At 52.5% G+C, this 26,826-nt stretch overlaps 1 protein-coding gene across 1 annotated transcript in view; it reads right to left on the reverse strand.

Annotated features, from left to right (window-relative positions):
- The window catches only part of COP1 (COP1 E3 ubiquitin ligase), a 244,101-nt gene that overhangs the window by 168,294 nt on the left and 48,981 nt on the right, over positions 1-26,826 (reverse strand). The window contains exon 7 of the mRNA XM_075322136.1: positions 12,047-12,115. Coding sequence (XP_075178251.1) covers positions 12,047-12,115 — 69 coding nt within the window. The remainder of the gene's footprint in view (positions 1-12,046; positions 12,116-26,826) is intronic.

Raw genomic sequence — 26,826 nt, forward strand, 5'->3', positions numbered from 1 at the left:
TTTCTCAAGAAAGTTTCTCGAGAAATTCTTCTCGCGGAAATTTCTTGAGAAAAATCCGCACAAGTGCGCACAGGTTTTTTTTTTTTTTCATAGAAATTGCTGGGAAATGTCTGCACAAAGATTGCAGACATTTCTCAAGAAATTTCCGCGGCAAATCCGCGGGTAAATCCGCGGGTAAAAAGCTCTAGTGCGCACATAGCCTTAAAGTGGGCAATATTTCAAACTTGTGAGGTGTCGCGGTGGCAGGTGCCATTGATCTGCAGGCTGCTTTGAATCGCCCACAGTTGACAAGATGGACTTCAAGAAAATGGCTGAGGAGGGGGAAGAGTGTGCAGATGGACTTCAAGAAAATGGCTGGGGAGGGGGAAGAGTGTATAGATGGACTTCAAGAAAATGGCCGCAGAGTCCTATCTGCACACTCGCCCCCTCCCCAGCCATTTTCTTGAAGTCTATCTTGTCAACTGCGGGCGATTCAAAGCAGCCTGGAGATCAATGGCTCCTGCCGCCGCGACACCGCAAAAGCTTGAAGTATTGAAGTCCATCTTGTCAATCTGAGCATGCGCAGCCTCCGTAGCCATTGTCTTCAAGTCCGCCAGCAATTTAATGGAGCCCACAGTTCAATGGTGCTCGCCAGCACGACATCTCACAAGCCCGCAGTATCGCCGACCCTAGGCTGCCCGCACAATGACCCTCTTAAGCCGCAACACCCCCTCCTCAGAGCCCGCAGCATCGCCTACCCTGCCTCCAGTGATCTTCCTGAGCCGCTCCCCGTGGTGACATATTATAAGAGGCACTAGGATTATAAGGCAGACTCATTTTAACAGTAAAATTTTTTTTTAGTATTTTCCTCCTTCAAATTTGGGGGTGCGTCTTCTAACCAAGTGCATCTTACAAAATGAAAGATACGGTATTTACTTTCTATCAGTTTAGTGCTGCCAGAAAAAGTGCACAGATATTTAGGAAATGAATGGAGCAGCTGTTGAGCATGAAAAATGCAGCTCTAATCTAACAGGGATACAGGTTCACTGTTCTGCTGATTGTTGACCACGGAAACCCGCACAAGTTATTCTTATCTAAAACACACACACACACACACACACACACACACACACACACACACACACACACACACAGTGCATGCGGAGATGCTGAAACAAAGCGTCATCAGGGGGCAGAGGCTGCGGTCACTGTCAAAACCTCTGCCCCTTTGCTGAAACGAAACTTTAGAAGTGGTGCTCATTACAGGGTCTGGGCTAATCCCGGTGTGATTTGCACAATGACAGCGAGCTCTTTTGCCAGCTCAGATTAGCAGTAATGAGCCGGTACCAGAGAGATGTCAGAATAGCCCGCATGCAGAGACTAGCGCCTCTCCCACAAGTGACATTACTGGTCTCTGTTCTCTGGGTATTCTGCTCTGTTGCCGGGTCGTTACAGGTGATCTGAGGCAATGATCGAGAGTGCGCTGTCACTGTGCACATCGCATAGGTACTAGCCAAGCCTTGGTAACAATAGTCACTGATATTGCTTCATTTCAGGGAGGCATCAGAGGCTGCCACCTTATGGGACCATCCCAGCACGCACTGGGATTATCAAACAAAGCGCCATCATACAGCAGATAAACACAGAAAAATGCAGATAATGGAGTTAGGGAATTTTTAATTCAACGATATTACAAAGTAGTTTAGATTAGATTATGGCACTAAATAGATAGGAATGCAGTATGAAAATTACTTTGGACCACCCCTATAAGAATTATGAATAATCATTTAAAAACCGGTGCAAATGCTTTATGTGACAGCGACTGCATGTGTATCCGAAAGTGTAAGATCAATTTGTGAGTCGCACTGCACAATTATATTTATCAGTATGTACACACCCCAAATTAAAAAAAAAAAAAAAGGAGGGTGGGGGGGAGGTTTGTCTTATACCCCAGTGATGTCTTATCAGAGGTGGGGCACCAAAGGTGGTGGATTTGGGGGTCACAGGAGGCAGGGGCAGTGCTGGAGTAGGGCGATGGGGGTGGTGTTGGCTGTGGGCATCGTGCGGAACAGGGCAGTGTGTGTCTCAAATGCTCTGTTGGCAATGCGGGCTTCAGAGGCATGGTGCCCAGTGCACATGGTGGACACTGACCTATTGCTCAATCACAAGTCGAGATTAATCTGTGCACGCGCCACCTCCGGGCGCCATTTTACTTAAGTCCGCTGCCAGGAGATCAATGGGCTGAAGGCGGTGCTTACGCAGATGAGATCTTAAGCCGAAAGCTCCATCAGCGCATGTGCCGACTTGGGCCGCCATTTCATTGAAGCCCACACCGCCAACAAAGAATCTGGGACACCCACTGTACTGCTACACACAGGGTCCCCGCCGCCAGCACGGGCCCATTCGCCATGTCCCGGTAAGCTACATTCAGATTGTAAGACGCAACCCTCATTTTCCTACACAAAGGGAGTCTTATAATCCGAAAAATACGGAACTTGAAAAAAAAAAAAAATAAATAAATATCTTGTGACCCCCCCCCCAACCCCCTCATTAGCACTTCTCCCCTAGCCAGTCTACAACCAAATCTTTAATATGTAAGCAAACAAATGCTGATTGAAAGGAGATGATGTACGATGGGAACCAAATGCAGAAAAGCCAAACGCAAGCTTACGTAATTATTTGTAAATTAATGAGCTCCATAGTGAAATGCTGGGGGATGTTTATTCTCCGAGACCCCCAGGAATCCATTCACCTCACTTGTGACTCAGACGGAGGGGAATTGTGGGCCCGGATACATCCAACATGGCCAAAGCATATACGCACGCTCTGGGTTTCTTGGACAAAATAAAATGTTAGAGGTCTGTGGGTTAAGTGAGTAATAACTGGACAAAGTCTGGATGAAGTCCTATCTTTCTAGAAAGGAATAATCACCCGAAATGCCAAAACTAGAAACCCAAACAAACAGACGCAAAAACCTTTCCTAAAAAAAAAAAAAAAAAAAAAAAAAGGAAAGCCGTATAAAATAAATAAAGCAAGGCGCTCGGTCTGCGGAGGTTACACTGTCCGCGCAATGTTTATCACCAGGGGTGTAGAAGGAGTTTCTTCGGGGGGTTTTCCTGCCAATATAAATATCATTTCAGCTTGGTCATTTGTTTTTCATTATTCTTCACCAAAACATAGGAAATATATGAAGCTGAAAAAAAAAGGGGGACAGAAAACTTGGGAAGGAGGCAGTGTGTTGTGCAAGCCGTAATTCTGACAGATGAGAGACACTAAGCATCTGGTTAGCATCTCCGGACCCCATCAGAAAGCTTTCCCGCAAACTTCGTCAATGAAAGCATTGGACCGGCTTATCAACAGCAACACTGGAGGTGCTGACATAATGGGAACCTGGTCTGACCTCCGAAAAAGAGCCAAACAAACAAGCCCAGCATGTGAACCCACTCTGGTATGTCGATAGGACAGTCCGACACAAAAAGGATGCATGTTGGCCATCCTGTCCCTGCCAAAATACATAACTGGACAGAAAAGATGTCTACAAGCCGGTATAATCCGGGAAAGTAAAGGCCCCCCTTATGCATTAGAAGTCTGAGAGTCCATTTGGTTGACCGCAAACTCTTCTCCGGTACACAGAGAACACCGGAACACCGGGCTGAGCCCAGAGCTCCTATAAGGCTGCTTTCACACATCCGGTTTGAGCCGTGCGGCTCAATCCGGCTGTGAAACCTATGCAACGGATGCGGTGAAAACACCGCATCCCTTGCATAAGTTTTTTACATGCGGCCCGTCCGTTTTTTGCCGCATCGCGCCGCATCCGGATTCCATAGCCATGCATTGAAAAATGCGCCGCATCGGCCGGATGCGGCGTGATGCGGGTTTTTTTGCCACACAAAAAACCGTGCCAGGCAACGTTCCATCTGGCCGCCGCATCGGCTAAATCTGCCGCATGCGGCAAAAACCAGACGGAACGCAAGCCCATGCGGCACAATGTGGCACTAATTAAAGTCTATGCAGGAAAAACGCAACCTACAGCAAAAAAAAAAACAAAAAAAACGGTTGCGTTTTTCCTGCAAAGTGCCGGATTGTGCCGCACAGGAAAAACCGGATGTGTGAAAGTAGTCTAAGAAAGACTGCCTGACGTTTTCCGACTTTTGCTCCCTTCTCCAGGCTCCTCCCTCCTTCACTCCCTTCTCCAGGCTCCTCCCTCCGCCACCCTCCTTCGCTCCCTTCTCCAGGCTCCTGCCTCTGCCTCCCCCCTTTGCTCGCTCCCTTCTCCAGGCGCCTCCCCCCTTTGCTCGCTCCCTTCTCCAGGCGCCTTCCCCCTTTGCTCGCTCCCTTCTCCAGGCGCCTCCCCCCTTTGCTCGCTCCCTTCTACAGGCTCCTCCCCCCTTTGCTCGCTCCCTTCTCCAGGCTCCTCCCCCCTTTGCTCGCTCCCTTCTCCAGGCTCCTCCCCCCTTTGCTCGCTCCCTTCTCCAGGCTCCTCCCCCCTTTGCTCGCTCCCTTCTCCAGGCTCCTCCCCCCTTTGCTCGCTCCCTTCTCCAGGCTCCTCCCCCCTTTGCTCGCTCCCTTCTCCAGGCTCCTCCCTCCTTTGCTCGCTCCCTTCTCCAGGCTCCTCCCTCCTTTGCTCGCTCCCTTCTCCAGGCTCCTCCCTCCTTTGCTCGCTCCCTTCTCCAGGCTCCTCCCTCCTTTGCTCGCTCCCTTCTCCAGGCTCCTCCCTCCTTTGCTCGCTCCCTTCTCCAGGCTCCTCCCTCCTTTGCTCGCTCCCTTCTCCAGGCTCCTCCCTCCTTTGCTCGCTCCCTTCTCCAGGCTCCTCCCTCCTTTACTCGCTCCCTTCTCCAGGCTCCTCCCTCCGCCTCCCTCCTTTGCTCGCTCCCTTCTCCCCCATCTGCCTCTCGCCTTCTCCAGGCTCCCCCAACCCCCTTGCTTTTGCCAGGCTCTTCCAGCCCACCATGCTCCTCCAGCAGCATCATCTCATCTTCCAGAAAATAAAAAAAAATCAGTTGTTGAAATCCAAAAGACTGAAACCTTTTCTTCAGACAGCTGCCTGAGGGAGAGTGGGGAGGCTGCACATAAGACTGTAGCCCGATCCCCCCTGCTTTCAGTCAATTTTAAGTTAATGCATATAGACAAAGTGGTTGTTCCACAAAAAATACACATTTTAAAATCAATAGATCTTGCGATAATAAATTTCCACAATTGGATGTGCTAAGAAAGAAAGAAAAAAAAAGATATCTATATCTATCTCTTCCTGTGCTGAATGATCTTATAAATTTTCCCTTGCTGTGTACTGTGTAATGGCAGTGTCTGACTACAGGAACATGGTCTGATCATTCCACAACTTCTAGGCACTGTGGGCAGAAGAAATCCGATGGAAAAGGAATGAAGACATTACAGAAGAAGGGAATTTTGTTACTTACCGTAAATTCCTTTTCTTCTAGCTCTTATTGGGAGACCCAGACGATTGGGGTATAGCTACTGCCCTCCGGAGGCCACACAAAGCACTACACTAAAAAGTGCAAGGCCCCTCCCCTTCTGGCTATACCCCCCCGTGGTATCACGGGTTCTCCAGTTTTAGTGCCAAAGCAAGAAGGAGGAAGCCAATAACTGGTTTAAACAAATTAACTCCGAATAACGTCGGAGAACTGAAAAACCGTTCAACATGAACAACATGTGTACCCGCAAACAACAAAACAATCCCGAAGGACAACAGGGCGGGTGCTGGGTCTCCCAATAAGAGCTAGAAGAAAAGGAATTTACGGTAAGTAACAAAATTCCCTTCTTCTTCAGCGCTCTATTGGGAGACCCAGACGATTGGGACGTCCAAAAGCTGTCCCTGGGTGGGTAAAGAGATACCTCATGTTAGAGCTGCAAAACAGCCCTCCCCTACGGGGGTGTCACTGCCGCCTGCAGGACTCTTCTACCTAAGCTGGCATCCGCCGAAGCATAGGTATGCACCTGATAATGCTTGGTGAAAGTGTGCAGACTCGACCAGGTAGCTGCCTGGCACACTTGTTGAGCCGAAGCCTGGTGTCGTAATGCCCAGGACGCACCCACGGCTCTGGTTGAGTGGGCTTTTAACCCTGAAGGAACCGGAAGCCCCGCAGAACGGTAGGCCTCTAGAATTGGATCTCTGATCCATCGAGCCAGGGTGGCTTTAGAAGCCTGCAACCCCTTGCGCGGACCAGCGACAAGGACAAAAAGTGCATCGGAACGGCGCAGGGGCGCCGTGCGGGAAATGTAGATTCTGAGTGCTCTCACCAGATCTAGCAAACGTAAGTCCTTTTCATACCGGTGAACCGGATGAGGACAAAAGGAAGGCAAGGATATATCCTGATTAAGATGAAACGAGGATACGACCTTAGGGAGAAACTCCGGAATGGGGCGCAGCACTACCTTGTCCTGGTGGAACCCCAGGAAGGGAGCCTTGGATGACATAGCTGTCAGCTCCGACACTCGCCGAAGCGATGTGATCGCAACAAGAAACGCCACTTTCTGTGACAGGCGAGAAAAGGAAACTTCCTTCAGAGGCTCGAAAGGCGGCTTCTGGAGAGCAACTAGTACCCTGTTCAGATCCCATGGATCTAACGGCCGCCTGTACGGGGGCACAATATGACAGAACCCCTGCAGGAACGTGCGCACCTTAGGAAGACGTGCTAGACGCTTCTGAAAAAACACGGATAGTGCCGAGACTTGCCCTTTAAGGGAGCTGAGCGACAAGCCCTTTTCCAACCCCGATTGCAGGAAGGAAAGAAAGGTGGGCAATGCAAATGGCCAAGGGGATACTCTCTGTGCAGAGCACCAGGATAAGAAAATCTTCCACGTTCTGTGGTAGATCTTAGCAGACGTTGACTTCCTAGCTTGTCTCATTGTGGCTACGACTCCTTGAGATAATCCTGCGGACGCTAGGATCCAGGACTCAATGGCCACACAGTCAGGTTCAGGGCCGCAGAATTCTGATGGAAAAACGGCCCTTGGGACAGTAAGTCTGGTCGGTCTGGCAGTGACCACGGTCGACCGACCGTGAGATGCCACAGATCCGGATACCACGATCTCCTCGGCCAGTCCGGGGCGACGAGTATGACGCGGCTGCAATCGGATCTGATTTTTGCGCAGTACTCTGGGCAAGAGTGCCAGAGGTGGAAACACATATGTGAGCCGGAACTGCGACCAATCTTGCACTAAGGCGTCTGCCGCCAGAGCTCTGTGATCGCGCGATCGTGCCATAAATGCCGGGACCTTGTTGGTGTGCCGAGACGCCATTAGGTCGACGTCCGGCACCCCCCAGCGGCAACAGATTTCCTGAAACACGTCCGGGTGAAGGGACCATTCCCCCGCGTCCATACCCTGGCGACTGAGGAAGTCTGCTTCCCAGTTTTCTACGCCCGGGATGTGAACTGCGGATATGGTGGATGCTGTGTCCTCCACCCACGTGAGGATTCGCCGGACTTCCTGGAAGGCTTGCTGACTGCGCGTCCCTTCTTGGTGGTTGATGTATGCCACCGCTGTGGAGATGTCCGACTGGATTCGGATCTGCTCTCTTTCTAGCCACTTCTGGAAAGCTAGTAGGGTAAGATACCCTGCCCCGATTTCCAGAACATTGATCTGAAGGGTGGACTCCTGCTGAGTCCACGTCCCCTGAGCCATGTGGCGGAGACAAACTGCTCCCCACCCTGACAGACTCGTATCTGTCGTGACCACTATGAGGTGGGAATAAGCCACTATTGCAGATAGTCCTCGGCCGTCTGGGAAAGGGAGACTTTCCTGTCCAGGGAGGTTGACTGCCCGTTCCATTGGCGGAGAATGTCCCATTGCAGTTGGCGCAGATGAAAATGCGCAAAGGGAACTGCCTCGATGGCTGCCACCATCTTCCTTAGGAAGTGTATGAGGCGCCTTAAGGGGTGCGACTGGCCTTGAAGGAGAGACTGCACCTCTGTCTGCAGTGAACGCTGCTTGTTCAGCGGAAGCTTCACTATTGCTGATAGAGTATGAAACTCCATGCCGAGATACGTTAGTGATTGAGTCGGAGACAGATTTGACCTTGCCAAATTGATGATCCACCCGAAAGTCTGGAGAGTCTCCAGCTTAACATTCAGGCTGCGTTGGCATGCCTCGAGGGAGGGTGCTTTGACGAGTAGATCGTCCAAGTACGGGATCACCGGGTGTCCCTGAGAGTGCAAGACTGCTACCACTGCTGCCATGACCTTGGTGAACACCCGTGGGGCTGTCGCCAGACTGAATGGCAGAGCTACGAACTGAAGATGTTCGTCTCCTATCACAAAACGTAGAAAACGTTGGTGTTCCGTAGCAATTGGCACGTGGAGATAGTCATCTTTGATGTCTGTTGAGGCAAGGAAGTCTCCTCGAGACATTGAGGCAATGACGGATCGGAGGGATCCCATCCGGAACCGCCTGGCGTTCGCATGCTCGTTGAGCAGTTTCAGGACCAGAACAGGACGGAAGGAACCGTCCTTTTTTGGAGCCACAAAGAGATTGTAGTACAAACCCTCGCCCTCGTTCCTGAGGGGGGACAGGGATCACCACTCCTTCTGCTCATAGAGCGTCCACCGCCTGCAGCAGGGCATCTGCCCGGTGGGGGGTGGGGCCGTTCTGAAGAATGGAGTCGGAGGACGAGAACAGAACACTGTCCTGTGCACGTGAGCACAATGTCCGTCACCCACCGGTCTGTGACCTGTGGCAGCTAAACGTCGCCAAAGGCGGGGGAGTCTGCCATCAACCGCGGATGCGGAGAGAGAGAGAGAGAGCTGAGAGTCCTGAGGAGGCCGCCTTGGTAGCGGTTCCTCCGACTGCCTTCCTTGGGCGTGATTGAGCCCGGCCGGAATCTGAGCCCGTCTGAGGTTTTGTAGCCCTTTTGCACGAGGACAATTGGGACCTGCCGGAGCTTGGGAAGGACCGAAACCTCGACTGTACTTTTAGGACAGTATAAACAGGGTAAGTCGCAGTGCAGACATTGCGGGGTTACGGACGCCTCTGCGGTACAGATGTCCCTGTGCTCAAGGCCAGCTGCGCAAGAACAGCTGAAAAGGTTAGGTTGCCTATACGGCTGTGGATGCCGGAGCAACCGACACGCCGATAGCTTCTTAGACAGATTTCAACCAGAGTCCATCTGTCTGTGAAAGGCATCTTTAAGTGAAGCCCCATCTCCAGTGCAACTATGGCTCTAGATGCAAGCCTGGAGATTGGAGAATCCACCTTTGGACCCTGGGTCCAGCGCTGACCACGTCAGGGGAAACGGGATAACGTGTATCCTAAAAAACGTTTGGAGAAGACGCTTATCTGGTAAGCGTGGTGTTCCTGGACTGCTTCTCTGAAGTCAGCGTGGCCAGAAAAATACTCCATATCTGTGTGAGATACTGAAAAAGGACTTCTCCTGTTCGTCTCCTATCTCCACTGGGGGAGCTGAGGGAGAAAGATCCAACCTTCCATTGATGGGCGGTATAGGATCATTCCGTATGGCGTTACCACCCGGTGTATCCGGATTGAGAGCGATGTCAGGATCAACGCCCTGAAGAGCTGCCTTTTGGTCAAGTAGATTGCCCATGGCCTGTCTGGACTGCAAGTCTCTATATTATGACTACTCCGTCCCTGTCCATGGACAGGGTTGACAGGTGGTTTCTTTGGCCACGACTAGTAGAGACCCCGGCAGACGAAGTGCTAGAGACCCCGGCAGACGACGTGCTACAGGGGAGCAGGCACACAATGGGACGGTGTCATGAACAGCATCCCATGTAGTAAAAACAGCACTGAAAATCTGTGTTGCTTTTTTGCCGCTGCCGACTAGCTATCTAGAAGTATATAGCCAAGATTGGTGACCGTACAGTGCAATGTATAGCATACAGGCATAAAGTACAAATGACCACTGCAGCACAAGCAATACAAGCAGCATAGAAGCCTGTGCCCTGGCACCCCTGCTCTTCTGCTGCTGTATACTAGTCATCTAGGGGAATATAGCCCAGAAGAGTGACCCTACAGTGCAATGTATAGCATACAAGCACAAGTACAAAAGAACACTGCAGCACATGCAATACAAGCAGCATAGAAGCCTGTGCCCTGGCACCCCAGCTCTTCTGCTGCTGTAGACTGGTCATCCAGGAGAATATAGCCCAGAAGAGTGACCATACAGTGCAATGTATAGCATACAAGCACAAGTACAAATGCACACTGCAGCCCATGCAATACAAGCAGCATAGAAAAAAACCTGTGCCCCAGCACCCTTGGTTTTCTGCTGCTGTAGTCTAGCCATTCCAGGAGAATATAGCTAAGACTAGCGACTGTACAGTGCAATGTATAGCATATAAGCATAAACACAAATGAACACCTCAGTCGTGCAATACAAGCAGCCTAGAAAGCCTGTGCCTTAGCACACCTGCTTTCCTGCTGCTGATGTGTCGCTCCCCAAGCGGGCATATAGCGACCTATGCAGTTAAAAACAACACATGTACACACTGCAGTATATATATGTGTGGTCAGCACTATGTGTGCCGCTTACCGCCCGCCTATAAGCGGGTGTATGGTCGCCACCGTCCTGCCTGGTTGCCGAAAGTCCGAGCTCGGACTGCAGTAATGGCTGCCGGCTTCTTCCCCAGCTCGTGTGAGGAGGGGCGGGCCGTGGGCGTGCCCCAAGTCAGAGCGGGAATCCGGCGTCCGACAGTGTGCAGTGAGAGGGCTGGAGCATGTAAATAAGGCTCCAGCCCTCGGCGCTGCTGATTGCTCAGCGCCTGTCCCCTTCCCTGAGTGACAGGGAGGGGGCGGGAACGAAGCGGCACTAGGCCGCAGAAGCCGGGGACTGGATTTATAAGCGCCGCCGCCGTAAAAGCGCGGTCGGCGCCCAGTCCCCGGCGAACTACAAGTCCCAGCCGCGCCGCCGCTCCCGGAGTGTCCGGCGCGGTAGTTCCCAAAACACAAAGTCACTCAGCAAAGCTGCAGTGACTGTAACCCATTACTGTCCCCGGCGCACTAGCACACCCAGCAAGTCTGGAGTGTGCTGTGTCCGTGTGACCGGGGACACAGAGTACCTGTAATGGTGCAGGGCCATGTCCCTGAACGGTACTCCAGCTCCGTATCCAGCAGGTTCAAATGGGTCTGTGGATGGAGCCCGGCGTCAGAGCTTTGAGGCCGGCAGGATCCCACTTCCTCAGAGCCCCCCAGGGGGATGTGGAAGGAAAGCAGCATGTGGGCTCCAGCCTCCGTACCAGCAATAGGTACCTCAACCTTACAACACCATCAACGGGTGAGAAGGGAGCATGCTGGGGGCCCTATATGGGCCCTCTTTTCTTCCATCCGAAATAGTCAGCAGCTACTGCTGACTAAAATCTGTGGAGCTATGCGTGGATGTCTGACCTCCTTCGCACAAAGCTTGAAAACTGGAGAACCCGTGATACCACGGGGGGGGTATAGCCAGAAGGGGAGGGGCCTTGCACTTTTTAGTGTAGTGCTTTGTGTGGCCTCCGGAGGGCAGTAGCTATACCCCAATCGTCTGGGTCTCCCAATAGAGCGCTGAAGAAAGAATCAGCTGTGATCCTGTGCTGTAAGGCAAAAACCTTACCATACCTGTTACCATACACAATGTTTTACCTCACAGAAAGCAGCAGTTTTCATCCCGTGGGGGCATATGGGGGGGGGGGACCCACAAAAAAAGTTTATAAATTTCAGAGCTTGTTTGCTCACTTGCACATAGGCAGTTGTGATGGGGGGGTGAGGTGGAGTCAGACATTCCTGCACGCCCCTTCATGAATCAGGATCGTCCGCTGATCGAAATGAAACACGCAAGGAATCTTACACCAGTCCCAGGAACGCCACAGCTGGTCAAAAATGGTGGGGGGAAAAAAAAAGCATAGAAACCCCGGAGTAACCGGCATTTTAAATGCCTATACAATCCACATGCCAAAGCTCAAACCCTCAGCGATGTCAGTGTTATAATTTGCTTTGCGTGGTGCAGATAAGTGCGCGGCGGCTCAGGACTGACGGGAGCTGTAAAATCCGCCAGGAATCCTCAGTGGAAATGGAGCCCAATTCAGAACGTCTGCATTTAACATTAAACCCAAATTACCTCTCTCTTATTCCGTCGAGCCACTTTCAGGAATTCCATCAGGATCTGAACTTGAGCTGCGTGCGATTCCTGCGGAGATGGAAAATTACAATCTTTAACCTATATAAAAGAGTGTCAGGAACGGCTGCCGTTATATCACAGCTAAATACACACAAAATGCTAAAAAGGAAAGTGCTACTGCTGAGTGCAAGGCTAAACGTCTCCTACAAGGAGTGCACCTTAAAGGGCTTGTCTCAAATAACATCTGGCCGCAAGTGAGAACAGGGGTCCAAACCACCCCCCGTGTTAATGGAGCGGTAGTTAGCATATATGATTATCGCTCCATATAGATAGTAAATGCAGTAGTGTCATACATACCTCATTCAGATGGAGAACTTTGGACAGAAAAATTAGGAGAACTAAGGATTTGTGAACCAAATACTTTTTAGGAAAAGAAGGGAATTTTGTTACTTACCGTAAATTCCTTTTCTTCTAGCTCCTATTGGGAGACCCAGACGATTGGGTGTATAGCACTGCCTCCGGAGGCCACACAAAGCACTACACTAAAAAGTGTAAGGCCCCTCCCCTTCTGGCTATACACCCCCAGTGGGATCACTGGCTCACCAGTTTTAGTGCAAAAGCAAGAAGGAGGAAAGCCAATAACTGGTTTAAACAAATTCACTCCGAAGTAACTTCGGAGAACTGAAAACCGTTCAACATGAACAACATGTGTACCCGAAAAACAACCAAAAATCCCGAAGGACAACAGGGCGGGTGCTGGGTCTCCCAATAGGAGCTAGAAGAAAAGGAATTTACGGTAAGTAACAAAATTCCCTTCTTCTTCGGCGCTCCATTGGGAGACCCAGACGATTGGGACGTCCAAAAGCTGTCCCTGGGTGGGTAAAGAAATACCTCATGTTAGAGCTGCAAAGACAGCCCTCCCCTACGGGGAGGCAACTGCCGCCTGCAGGACTCTTCTACCTAGGCTGGCGTCCGCCGAAGCATAGGTATGCACCTGATAATGTTTGGTGAAAGTGTGCAGACTCGACCAGGTAGCTGCCTGGCACACCTGTTGAGCCGTAGCCTGGTGTCGTAATGCCCAGGACGCACCCACGGCTCTGGTAGAATGGGCCTTCAGCCCTGATGGAACCGGAAGCCCAGCAGAACGGTAGGCTTCAAGAATTGGTTCTTTGATCCATCGAGCCAGGGTGGCTTTTGAAGCCTGCGACCCTTTGCGCTTACCAGCGACAAGGACAAAGAGTGCATCCGAGCGGCGCAGGGGCGCCGTGCGGGAAATGTAGATTCTGAGTGCTCTCACCAGATCCAACAAATGTAGATCCTTTTCATACCGATGAACTGCATGCGGATAAAAGGAAGGCAAGGAGATATCCTGATTAAGGTGAAAAGAGGATACCACCTTAGGGAAAAACTCCTGAATGGGGCGCAGCACTACCTTGTCCTGGTGGAACACCAGGAAAGGAGCTTTGGATGACAGCGCTGCTAGTTCAGACACTCTCCGAAGAGACGTGACCGCTACCAGAAATGCCACTTTCTGTGAGAGTCGAGAAAGTGACACATCCCTCAGGGGCTCGAAAGGCGGCTTCTGGAGAGCAACAAGGACCTTGTTTAGATCCCACGGATCTAACGGCCTCCTGTACGGAGGTACGATATGACACACCCCCTGCAGGAACGTGCGCACCTTAGAAAGTCGCGCTAGACGCTTCTGAAAAAAGACGGATAGTGCCGAGACTTGCCCTTTAAGGGAGCCGAGCGACAAGCCCTTTTCCAACCCAGATTGCAGGAAGGAAAGAAAGACAGGTAACGCGAATGGCCAGGGGGATACTCCTTGTGCAGAGCACCAGGATAAGAATATCTTCCACGTTCTGTGGTAGATCTTAGCAGACGTGGGCTTCCTAGCCTGTCTCATGGTGGCAACGACCCCTTGGGATAATCCTGAAGACGCTAGGATCCAGGACTCAATGGCCACACAGTCAGGTTCAGGGCCGCAGAATTCCGATGGAAAAACGGCCCTTGGGACAGTAAGTCTGGTCGGTCTGGTAGTGCCCACGGTTGGCCGACCGTGAGATGCCACAGATCCAGGTACCACGACCTCCTCGGCCAGTCTGGGGCGACGAGTATGACGCGGCCGCAATCGGATCTGATCTTGCGTAACACTCTGGGCAAGAGTGCCAGAGGTGGAAACACATAAGGGAGCCGGAACTGCGACCAATCTTGCACTAAGGCGTCTGCCGCTAGAGCTCTGTGATCGCGAGACCGCGCTATGAAGGTCGGGACCTTGTTGTTGTGCCGAGACGCCATTAGGTCGACGTCCGGCACCCCCCAGCGGCGGCAGATTTCCTGAAACACGTCCGGGTGAAGGGACCATTCCCCTGCGTCCATGCCCTGGCGACTGAGGAAGTCTGCTTCCCAGTTTTCTACGCCCGGGATGTGAACTGCGGATATGGTGGATGCGCTTTCCTCCACCCACATCAGAATCCGCCTGACTTCCTGGAAGGCTTGCCGACTGCGTGTCCCTCCTTGGTGGTTGATGTATGCCACCGCTGTGGAGTTGTCCGACTGAATTCGGATCTGCTTTCCTTCCAGCCACTGCTGGAAGGCTAATAGGGCAAGATACACTGCCCTGATTTCCAGAACATTGATCTGAAGGGTGGACTCCTGCTGAGTCCACTTCCCTTGAGCCCTGTGGTGGAGAAAAACTGCTCCCCACCCTGACAGACTCGCGTCTGTCGTGACCACTGCCCAGGATGGGGGCAGGAAAGATCTTCCCTGTGATAATGAGGTGGGAAGAAGCCACCATTGCAGAGAGTCCTTGGTCATCTGAGAAAGGGAGACTTTCCTGTCCAGGGAAGTTGTCTTCCCGTCCCATTGGCGGAGAATGTCCCATTGAAGTGGGCGCAGATGAAACTGCGCGAACGGGACTGCCTCCATTGCTGCCACCATCTTCCCTAGGAAGTGCATGAGGCGCCTTAAGGAGTGCGACTGACCCTGAAGGAGAGACTGCACCCCTGTCTGTAGTGACCGCTGCTTGTCCAGCGGAAGCTTCACTATCGCTGAGAGAGTATGAAACTCCATGCCAAGATACGTTAGTGATTGAGTCGGTGCCAGGTTTGACTTTGAAAAGTTGATGATCCACCCGAAAGTCTGGAGCGTCTCCAGCGCAACATTCAGGCTGTGTTGGCATGCCTCTTGAGAGGGTGCTTTGACAAGTAGATCGTCTAAGTAAGGAATCACCGAATGTCCCTGAGAATGCAGGACTGCTACCACTGCCGCCATGACCTTGGTGAAAACCCGTGGGGCTGTCGCCAGACCAAATGGCAGAGCTACGAACTGGAGATGGTCGTCTCCTATCACGAAACGTAAAAAACGTTGGTGCTCTGTAGCAATCGGCACGTGGAGATAAGCATCTTTGATGTCTATTGATGCAAGGAAATCTCCTTGAGACATTGAGGCAATGACGGAGCGGAGGGATTCCATCCGGAACCGCCTGGCGTTCACATGCTTGTTGAGCAGCTTTAGGTCCAGAACAGGACGGAACGAGCCGTCCTTTTTTGGAACCACGAAGAGATTGGAGTAAAAACCTTGTCCTTGTTCCTGCAGAGGAACAGGGATCACCACTCCTTCTGCTCTTAGTGAGCACACCGCCTGCAGAAGGGCATTTGCTCGGTCGGGATGTGGGGAGGTTCTGAAGAACCGAGGCGGAGGATGAGAATTGAATTCTATCCTGTACCCGTGAGACAAAATGTCTGCTACCCACCGGTCTTTGACCTGTGGCAGCCAAATGTCGCAAAAGCGGGAGAGCCTGCCACCGACCGAGGATGCGGAGGGATGAGGCCGAAAGTCATGAGGCAGCCGCCTTGGAAGCGGTTCCTCCGGTTGCTTTCTTGGGGCGTGAATGAGCCCGCCAGGAATCTGAGCTCCTTTGCTCCTTCTGAGTCCCTTTGGACGAGGAGAATTGGGTCTTGCTGGAGCCTCGAAAGGACCGAAACCTCGACTGCCACTTCCTCTGTTGAGGTTTGCTCGATCTGGGCTGGGGTAAGGAGGAGTCCTTACCCTTGGACTGTTTAATGATCTCAGCCAATTGCTCACCAAACAGTCTGTCTCCAGATAGTGGCAAGCTGGTTAAACATTTCTTGGAAGCAGAATCTGCTTTCCATTCCTTTAACCACAAGGCTCTGCGCAAAACCACAGAGTTGGCAGAAGCCATTGAGGTACGGCTCGTAGAGTCCAGGACAGCGTTGATAGCGTAAGTCGCAAACGCAGACATTTGCGAGGTTAGGGACGCTACTTGCGGCACTGCTGGACGTATGATAGAGTCCACCTGTGCCAGGCCAGCTGAAATAGCTTGGAGTGCCCACACGGCCGCGAATGCTGGAGCAAACGACGCGCCGATAGCTTCATAGACAGACTTTAACCAAAGGTCCATCTGTCTGTCATTGGCATCTTTAAGTGAAGCCCCATCTTCCACTGCAACTATGGATCTAGCCGCAAGCCTGGAGATTGGGGGGTCCACCTTTGGACACTGGGTCCAGCGTTTGACCACGTCAGGGGGAAAGGGATAACGTGTATCCTTAAGACGTTTGGAGAAACGCTTATCTGGATAAGCATGATGTTTCTGGACTGATTCTCTGAAGTCAGAGTGGTCCAGAAAAGTACTCAATTTACGCTTAGGATACCGGAAATGGAACTTCTCCTGCTGTGCAGCTGCCTCCTCTGCTGAAGGGGCTGGGGGAGAAATATCCAACAGTCTATTGATGGCCGCTATAAGGTCATTTACCATAGCGTCACCCTCAGGGGTATCTAGATTGAGAGCGGTGTCAGGATTAGATTCCTGATCACCCACCTCTGGCTCCTCATACAGAGCCTCGTCTCGCTGAGACCCTGACCAGTGTGATGACGGCGAGGGTCTTTCCCAGCGAGCCCGCTTAGGCTGCCTGGGACTGTCATCCGAGTCAGAGTCTTCAGCCTGTGATGCCTGGGACCCCCTTGAAGTACGGATTCGCTCCAACTGAGGGGGACCGGGGAGCATAGACACAGCAGTGTCCATGGTCTGAGAAACTGGCCTGGACTGCAAGGTTTCCAGGATTTTTGTCATAGTCACAGACATCTTATCAGCAAAAACTGCAAATTCTGTCCCCGTCACCGGGGCAGGGTTCACAGGCGTCTCTGCCTGGGCCACTACTACCATAGACTCTGGCTGCCGAAGTGGCACAGGGATTGAACATTGCACACAATGGGGGTCATTGGAACCTGCCGGTAGATTAGCCCCACATGCGGCACAAGCAGTGCATACCGCCTGTGCCTTGGCACCCTTGCGTTTTGCGGATGACATGTTGTTGTCTCCTCAGAGCAATGTAGGGTATAAGCCAAGAAGCGACTGTACAGTGCAATATAAATATATATGGTAAAGGGAAAAAATGCACCAAATAACACTGTGGCACTAGTGGGGCCAGCACTTATGTGCAGCTTACCGCCCGCATAAACGCGGGTGTGTGGTCGCCAGAGTCCCTTGTCTGAGTCCCCCAGAGCCTGTGTCCGTTCTCCAGCCAGACTGCATGCAGGAATGGCTGCCGGCGTCCTGTGGAGAGGGGCGGGCCCTGGGCGTGTTGAGACCAAGAGCGGGAAACTTGCGTCCCCACTGTGCCCAGTGAGAGGGCTGGAGTATGTAAATAAGACTCCAGCCCTCGGCGCTGACTATAGAACAGCGTCTCTCCCTTTCCCTGATTGACAGGGTGGGGGCGGGAACGAAGCAGAGCTAGGCCGCAAAAGCCGGGGACTAAATTTATGAGCGCTGCCGCCGTAAAAGCGCGGGCAGCGCGAGTCCCCGGCGCACTACAAGTCCCAGCCGCGCCGCCGCTCCCGGAGCGGCCGGTGCGGTAGTTCCCAAGGCATAAAATCACTCAGCTAAGCTGCAGTGACTCTAACCCGAGCGCGCAGCGCTAGTGCCCCCGGCGCACTAGCACACCCAGCAAGCCTGGAGTGTGCGTGGCCTGTCTGTGCGGGGACACAGAGTACCTGAACGTTGCAGGGCCTTGTCCCTGACTGTACTCAGCTCCTCCAGCAGGGTCTCTGGGTCTGTGGATGGAGCTCGGCCTCAGGGTCTGGGGGCCGGTAAGATCCCACTTCGCCTCAGGGTCTGGGGGCCGGTAAGATCCCACTTCCACAGAGCCCCTCAGGGGGATGGGGAAGGAAAGCAGCATGTGGGCTCCAGCCTCCGTACCCGCAATGGGTACCTCAACCTTACAAACCGCAAGTGGGGTGAGAAGGGAGCATGCTGGGGGCCCTATATGGGCCCTCTTTTCTTCCATCCGATAGAGTCAGCAGCTACTGCTGACTAAACAGTGGAGCTATGCGTGGATGTCTGACCTCCTTCGCACAAAGCAGAAAACTGGTGAGCCAGTGATCCCACTGGGGGTGTATAGCCAGAAGGGGAGGGGCCTTGCACTTTTTAGTGTAGTGCTTTGTGTGGCCTCCGGAGGCAGTGCTATACACCCAATCGTCTGGGTCTCCCAATGGAGCGCCGAAGAAATCAAGTCTCAAGGTTACAAGTCCATCTCCACAGATCTTGATATTCCTTTGTCCATGGTGTGCAACAATATCAAGAAGTTTAAAACCTATAGACACTGTACCTAATCTCCCGGGACGTAGGTGGTAAAGAAAAATTGATGAAAGGTTGCATCACAGAATAGTTAGGATGGTGGACAAGCAGCCCCATACAAGTTTCAAAGAAATTCAAGCCATCTTTCAGGCTCAGGGGGAATCAGTGTCAGCACGGACTACCTGTCCTCATTTGAATGCAATGGAAACACTATGGAGGAGACCCAGGAGGACCCCATTGCTGACAGACATGAAGCTAAACTGCAGTTTGCCAAAAATGTATGCTAGTAAGCCAAAACTCTTATCTTATTGACAGATGAGACCAAGATTGAGCTTTTTGGTAAAGCACATCATTCTACTGTTTACTGAAAACAGAATAAGGCCAACACAGACGAGCACAGTACCTACAGTCAAATATGGTGGAAGTTCAAAGGTATTTTGCTGCCTCTGGCACTAGGTGCCTTGGCTGTGTGCAAGGCATTAAATCTGAAGATTACCAAGGGATTTTGGGTGGCAATGAAGTGCCCAGTGTTAGAAATCTAGATTTGAGTCCTAGGTCATGGGTCTTCTAGAATGAGAATGACCCCAAACAAGCTTCAAGAAGCCCCCAGAAACAAATGGAAACAAAGCGCTGGAGAGTTCTGAAGTGGCAGCAATGATTCCGGATCTACCGTAAATCCCATTGACACCTGTGGACAAAGAAGAAAGCAGAAAACAAACCTTCCCATCCCAACAGGTGTCAACAGTATGATGCCACAGTAAAAAAGGCAAACAATTCTGGGATGTATTAAGAGAAGCATAGCGTCTAGATCATGTCAAGTAATTATCCCCCTTTACCTCTCTTTGGTCAGACCTGATCTGGAATACAGAGTTCAGTTCTGGGCACCGTATTTTAAAAAAAGACCGAAAAACTGGAGCAGCTGCCAGGATGGTGAACGGACTGCAAACTATGTCCTACGAGGAATGGTTGAAGGATCTGGGAATGTTTAGCTTACACAAAAGAAAACTAAGAGGAGACCTAAAGGGAACCGGTCACCAGATTTGTCCCCTATAAGCTGTGGCCACCACCACTGAGCTCTTATATACCATATTCTAGAATACTGTATATAACAGCCCAGGCTGCTGTGTAGAACGTAAAATAAACTTTTATAATACTCTCCTTGGGGAAAAGGAATGGTACGGTTCAATGGGTGTTGCTGATCCCCGGTCTGGTGCCTCCTCTCTGGTCCGGCGCCTCCTCTCTGCTACGATCTCAGTCCTCCTTCTATCCAGTCCAGTATGGATGACACATCATCATCCACACAGACCGACAGCGCACTTTGATCTGCCCGGCTGAGAGCATATCAAAGTACTGTAATGCGCAGGCGCGAGGAAAGGTTACAGACCGCTCACGCATGCGCACTACAGTACTTTGCTCTGAGCAGGGAAGATCAAAGCGTGCCTGCGCAGGACCTCAATGCTGGCTAGTGTGCATGACATAGGAAGAGTCATGCGCATGGACCTCAGAAGAAAGAGAATAGCGATCGCCGCAGAGAGGAGGCGCCGGACCGACACCCATCGGACCGGACCACCCCCCTAGAAGAGGAGAGTATTATAAAGAAGGGAATTTTGTTTACTTACCGTAAATTCCTTTTCTTCTAGCTCCTATTGGGAGACCCAGACAATTGGGTGTATAGCTTCTGCCTCCGGAGGCCACACAAAGTATTACACTTTAAAAAGTGTAACCCCTCCCCTCTGCCTATACACCCCCCCGTGCATCACGGGCCCATCAGTTTTGGTGCCAAAGCAGGGAGGAAACTTATAAATTGGTCTAAGGTAAATTCAATCCGAAGGATGTTCGGAGAACTGAAACCATGAACCAAAAGAACCATTCAACATGAACAACATGTGTACACAAAAGAACAACAGCCCGAAGGGAACAGGGGCGGGTGCTGGGTCTCCCAATAGGAGCTAGAAGAAAAGGAATTTACGGTAAGTAAACAAAATTCCCTTCTTTGTCGCTCCATTGGGAGACCCAGACAATTGGGACGTCCAAAAGCAGTCCCTGGGTGGGTAAAAGAATACCTCGATTAAAAAGAGCCGAAAAACGGCCCCTTCTTACAGGTGGGCAACCGCCGCCTGAAGGACTCGCCTACCTAGGCTGGCATCTGCCGAAGCATAGGCATGCACCTGATAGTGTTTCGTGAAAGTGTGCAGACTCGACCAGGTAGCCGCCTGACACACCTGCTGAGCCGTAGCCTGGTGCCGCAATGCCCAGGACGCACCTACGGCTCTGGTAAAATGGGCTTTCAGCCCTGAAGGAATCGGAAGCCCAGACGAACGTTAGGCTTCAAGAATCGGTTCCTTGATCCACCGAGCCAAGGTTGACTTGGAAGCCTGCGACCCCATACGCTGGCCAGCGACAAGGACAAAGAGCGCATCAGAACGGCGCAGGGGCGTCGTGCGAGAAATGTAGAGCCTGAGTGCTCTCACGAGATCTAACAAGTGCAAATCCTTTTCACATTGGTGAACTGGATGAGGGCAAAAAGAAGGTAAGGAGATATCCTGATTGAGATGAAAAGGGGATACCACCTTAGGGAGAAATTCCGGGACCGGACGCAGAACCACCTTATCCTGGTGAAACACCAGGAAGGGGGCTTTGCATGACAGCGCTGCTAGCTCAGACACTCTCCGAAGTGATGTGACTGCCACTAGGAAAGCCACCTTCTGCGAAAGGCGTGATAGAGAGACATCCCGCATCAGCTCGAAAGGTGGTTTCTGAAGAGCCGCTAGCACCCTGTTAAGATCCCAGGGTTCTAGCGGACGCTTGTAAGGTGGGACTATGTGGCAAACCCCCTGCAGGAACGTGCGGACCTGCGGAAGCCTGGCTAGACGCTTTTGAAAAAACACGGAAAGCACCGATACTTGTCCCTTGAGAGAGCCGAGAGACAAACCCTTGTCCATTCCGGATTGAAGGAAAGAAAGAAAAGTGGGCAAGGCAAACGGCCAGGGAGTAAAACCCTGATCAGAGCACCAGGATAAGAAGATCCTCCAAGTCCTGTGGTAGATCTTGGCGGACGTTGGTTTCCTGGCCTGTCTCATAGTGGCAATGACATCTTGAGATAACCCTGAGGACGCTAGGAGCCAGGACTCAATGGCCACACAGTCAGGTTGAGGGCCGCAGAATTCAGATGGAAAAATGGCCCTTGAGACAGCAAGTCTGGTCGGTCTGGGAGTGCCCACGGTTGACCCACCGTGAGGTGCCACAGATCCGGGTACCACGACCTCCTCGGCCAGTCTGGAGCGATGAGGATGGCGCGGCGGCAGTCGGACCTGATCTTGCGTAACACTCTGGGCAGTAGTGCCAGAGAAGGAAATACATAAGGCAGTCGAAACTGCGACCAATCCTGAACTAATGCGTCTGCCGCCAGAGCTCTGTGATCTTGAGACCGTGCCATGAATGCCGGGACTTTGTTGTTGTGCCGAGACGCCATTAGGTCGACGTCCGGCGTTTCCCAGCGGCAACAGATCTCTTGAAACACGTCCGGGTGAAGAGACCATTCCCCTGCGTCCATGCCCTGGCGACTGAGAAAGTCTGCTTCCCAGTTTTCTACGCCCGGGATGTGAACTGCGGAGATGGTGGAGGCTGTGGCTTCCGCCCACAGCAGAATCCGCCGAACTTCTTGGAAGGCTTGACGACTGCGTGTGCCGCCCTGGTGGTTGATGTATGCAACCGCCGTGGCGTTGTCCGACTGTATTCGGATCTGCCTGCCCTCCAGCCACCGCTGGAACGCCTTTAGGGCTAGATACACTGCCCTTATCTCCAGAACATTGATCTGAAGGGAGGACTCTGTCGGAGTCCAGGTTCCCTGAGCCCTGTGGTGGAGGAAGACCGCTCCCCACCCTGACAGACTCGCGTCCGTCGTGACCACAGCCCAGGATGGGGGCAGGAAGGATTTTCCCTTCGACAAAGACGTGGGAAGAAGCCACCACTGAAGAGAGGTTTTGGCTGCCCGTGAAAGGGAGACGTTCCTGTCTAGGGACGTCGACCTCCTGTCCCATTTGCGGAGAATGTCCCATTGAAGTGGACGCAGATGAAACTGCGCAAAGGGAACTGCCTCCATTGCTGCCACCATTTTCCCTAGGAAGTGCATGAGGCGCCTCAAGGGGTGTGACTGGGCTCGAAGGAGAGATTGCACCCCTGTCTGTAGTGAACGCTGTTTGTCCAGCGGTAGCTTCACTATCGCTGAGGAGAGTGTAGGACCGCCACTACTGCTGCCATGACCTTGGTGAAGACCCGTGGGGCTGTCGCCAGGCCGAAAGGCAGTGCTACGAACTGAAGGTGTTCGTCTTTGATGGCGAAACGCAGGAAGCGTTGATGCTCTGGTGCAATCGGCACATGGAGATAAGCATCCCTGATGTCGATTGATGCTAGGAAGTCTCCTTGGGACATCGAGGCGATGACAGAGCGGAGAGATTCCATCCGGAACCGTCTGGTTCTCACGTGTCTGTTGAGCAGTTTGAGGTCCAGAACGGGACGGAATGATCCGTCCTTTTTTGGCACCACGAACAAGTTGGAGTAAAAACCGCGACCACATTCTTGAAGGGGAACGGGGATCACCACACCTTCTGCCTTCAGAGTGTTCACCGCCTGAAAAAGTGCATCGGCTCGCTCGGGGGGCGGAGATGTTCTGAAGAAACGAGTCGGAGGACGAGAACTGAGCTCTATCCTGTAACCGTGAGACAGAATGTCTCTCACCCATCGGTCTTGGACATGTGGCCACCAGGCGTCGCAAAAGCGGGAGAGCCTGCCACCGACCAAGGATGCGGTTTGGGGAGGCCGAAAGTCATGAGGAGGCCGCCTTGGGGGCGGTTCCTCCGGCGGTCATTTTAGGACGTGACTTAGACCGCCATGCAGAAGAGTTCCTCTGGCCCTTCTCTGACCTGTTGGACGTGGAGGAATGGGACCTGGCTGAGGGCCGAAAGGACCGAAACCTCGGTTGTATCTTTCGCTGCTGAGGTCTGTTTGGTTTGGACTGGGGTAAGGACGAGTCCTTTCCCTTGGATTGTTTAATAATTTCGTCCAATTGCTCGCCAAACAAACGGTCGCCAGAAAATGGCAAACCGGTTAAGAACTTCTTGGAAGCAGAGTCTGCCTTCCAGTCGCGTAACCACATGGCCCTGCGGACTGCCACCGAATTGGCGGATGCTACCGCTGTACGGCTCGCAGAGTCCAGGACGGCGTTCATGGCGTAGGACGAAAAAGCCGACGCCTGAGAAGTCAAAGACACAACCTGCGGAGTAGAGGTACGTGTGACCGCATTAATCTCAGACAGACAAGCTGAGATAGCTTGGAGTGCCCACACGGCTGCGAATGCCGGAGCAAAAGACGCGCCTATGGCTTCATAGATGGATTTCATCAGGAGCTCTATTTGCCTGTCAGTGGCATCCTTGAGCGATGAGCCATCTGCCACTGATACTACGGATCTAGCCGCCAGTCGAGACTGGAGGATCCACCTTGGGACACTGAGCCCAACCCTTAACTACGTCAGGGGGGAAGGGGTAACGTGTGTCATTAAGGCGCTTAGTAAAGCGCTTGTCCGGAAATGCTCGGTGCTTCTGGACAGCATCTCTGAAGTTAGAGTGATCGAAAAACGCACTCCGTGTACGTTTGGGAAACCTAAACTGGTGTTTCTCCTGCTGTGAAGCCGACTCCTCTATAGGTGGAGTTGGAGGAGAAAGTTCTAGCACCTGGTTGATGGACGCTATAAGGTCATTTACTATGGCGTCCCCTTCAGGTGTATCAAGATTGAGAGCAACGTCAGGGTCAGAGCCCTGAGCTGTGACCTCCGCTTCATCCTCCAGAGAGTCCTCATGCTGAGACCCTGAGCAGCGTGATGAAGTCGAGGAAGGTTCCCAGCGAGCCCGCTTAGCCGGTATGGGACTGCGGTCCGAGTCGGAGTCCTCACCGTGGGACCTAGGTGTCACCCCAGGAGCACTTTGCTGCGCCGACCGAGGGGGGCCTGGGGGCGATGAACTCACAGTGCCCTGGGCCTGTGTTACCGGTCTGGACTGCAAGGCTTCTAGTATCTTAGCAGACCATCTGTCCATAGACTGAGCCATGGATTGTGAAAGCGACTCAGAGTTTCTCAGCCAAAACTGCAAACTCTGTCCCTGCCACCTGGATAGTGGAAGCCGGTGGTTCTACCTGAGCCGAGGGTCCCACCAGTGCCTGAGGCTCCGGCTGAGTGAGTGCCACAGGGGCCGAGCATTGCACACAATGAGGGTAGGTGGAACCTGCAGGTAACATAGCCGCACAAGAGGTACAGGTTGCAAAATAAGCCTGTGCCTTGGCACCCTTGCTCTTTGCGGACGACATGCTGTTGTCTCCTCTTAGAGTAATCAGTGAGGGTATATAGCCAAAGGCAAATAATGCGCCGAACAGAGAAAATGTATACAATATTATTATTATATATATATATATATATATATATATATATATATATATATATATATATATATATATATATATTATATATATATATATATAATTGCCTTATTCTGTCTGTCTATCTGTCTGTCTGTCATGCTCCGAAATTGTGTCCTTACGGTGACACAAAGCTGATTGGCCGCTGGGCTCGCCATGGCCCCGCCCCCCCACACGGATTGGCCTCTCGCCCCGGCTCTCTGCAGGCCCCGCCCCCCTCACGCAATGCACGCTCGCTCTGGCCCAACTGACACGGAGCCCCGATTCCCAGGTGAGTACACACACACATCAGATCACACTCACTCTCACACTCACTCTCACACACACCTCACAAATCACAACATGCTGGGATATCGCTTGCTTCCACACCGGCTCCGTCAGGATCCCAGCAGCGCCACACATAACCTTGCGATGCTGGGATCTTCACGGAGGCCGTGAAAGCTGGTAACCATTATACACATCGGGTAACTAAGGTCCCTTAGTTACCCGATGTGTATCATAGTTACCAGTGTACACCGGCTCACACTCACACACACATCACATCGCATCCACACATCAAGGTCCTGCAGCGGCGGAAAATACAGACACATAACAGCACACACATAACAGCACACACATAACAGCACACACATAACAGCACACACATACACACACACAAATCAGATCACACTCACTCACACACACACACATCACATCGCATCCACATACTCAACATCCTGGGATATCGCTTGCTTCTCGGCCTCGATACTGTGCTGTTGTGATCTTCCAGGACCTGCCGGAGGATCACATGGCCAGAAGCATGTGATATCCCCGGATGTTGTGAGTATAAGCGCGTATGTGCGATATCGTCAGTGTCTGTGTGTGTGAGTGGATGCGATCGGGTGTGTGTGAGTGGATGCGATCGGGTGTGTGTGCGTGGATGCGATCGGGTGTGTGTGAGTGGATGCGATCGGGTGTGTGTGAGTGGATGCGATCGGGTGTGTGTGAGTGTCGGCAGAGGAGCACGGCGTGCTGGAGGAGGCTGGGAGCAGAGAGGCTGATCATGGGGAAGGCTGGGAGGAGAGAGGCTGATGCTGGGGGAGGCTGGGAGGGGGAGGCTGGGACGAGGGAGGCTGATGCTGGTGGAGGCTGATGCTTGGGGAGGCTGATGCTGGGGGAGGCTGGAAGGAGAGAGGCTAATGCTGGTGGAGGCTGATGCTTGGGGAGGCTGATGCTGGGGGAGACTGGGAGGGGAAGGCTGATGCTGAGGGAGGCTGGGAGGAAGGAGGCTGGGAGGAGAGAGGCTGATCCTGGGGAAGGCTGGGAACGGGAGGCTGATGCTGAGGGAGGCTGGAAGGAGAGAGGCTGATGCTGGGGGAGGCTGGAAGGAGAGAGGCTGATGCTGGTGGAGGCTGATGCATGGGGAGGCTGATGCTGGGGGAGACTGGGAGCAGAAGGCTGATGCTGAGGGAGGCTGGGAGGAAGGAGGCTGGGAGGAAGGAGGCTGGGAGGAGAGAGGCTGATCCTGGGGAAGGCTGGGAAGGGGAGGCTGATGCTGAGGGAAGCTGGAAGGAGAGAGGCTGATGCTGGGGGAGGCTGGAAGGAGAGAGGCTGAGGCTGGGAGGAGAGAGGCTGATGCTGGGGAAGGCTGATGCTGAGGGAGGCTGGGAGGGGAAAGCTGATGCTGGGGAAGGCTGGGAGGACGGAGGCTGGGAGGAGAGAGGCTGATCCTGGGGAAGGC

This window comes from Anomaloglossus baeobatrachus, chromosome 8, assembly GCF_048569485.1.
Source record: "Anomaloglossus baeobatrachus isolate aAnoBae1 chromosome 8, aAnoBae1.hap1, whole genome shotgun sequence".
NCBI classification, from domain to species: domain Eukaryota; kingdom Metazoa; phylum Chordata; class Amphibia; order Anura; family Aromobatidae; genus Anomaloglossus; species Anomaloglossus baeobatrachus.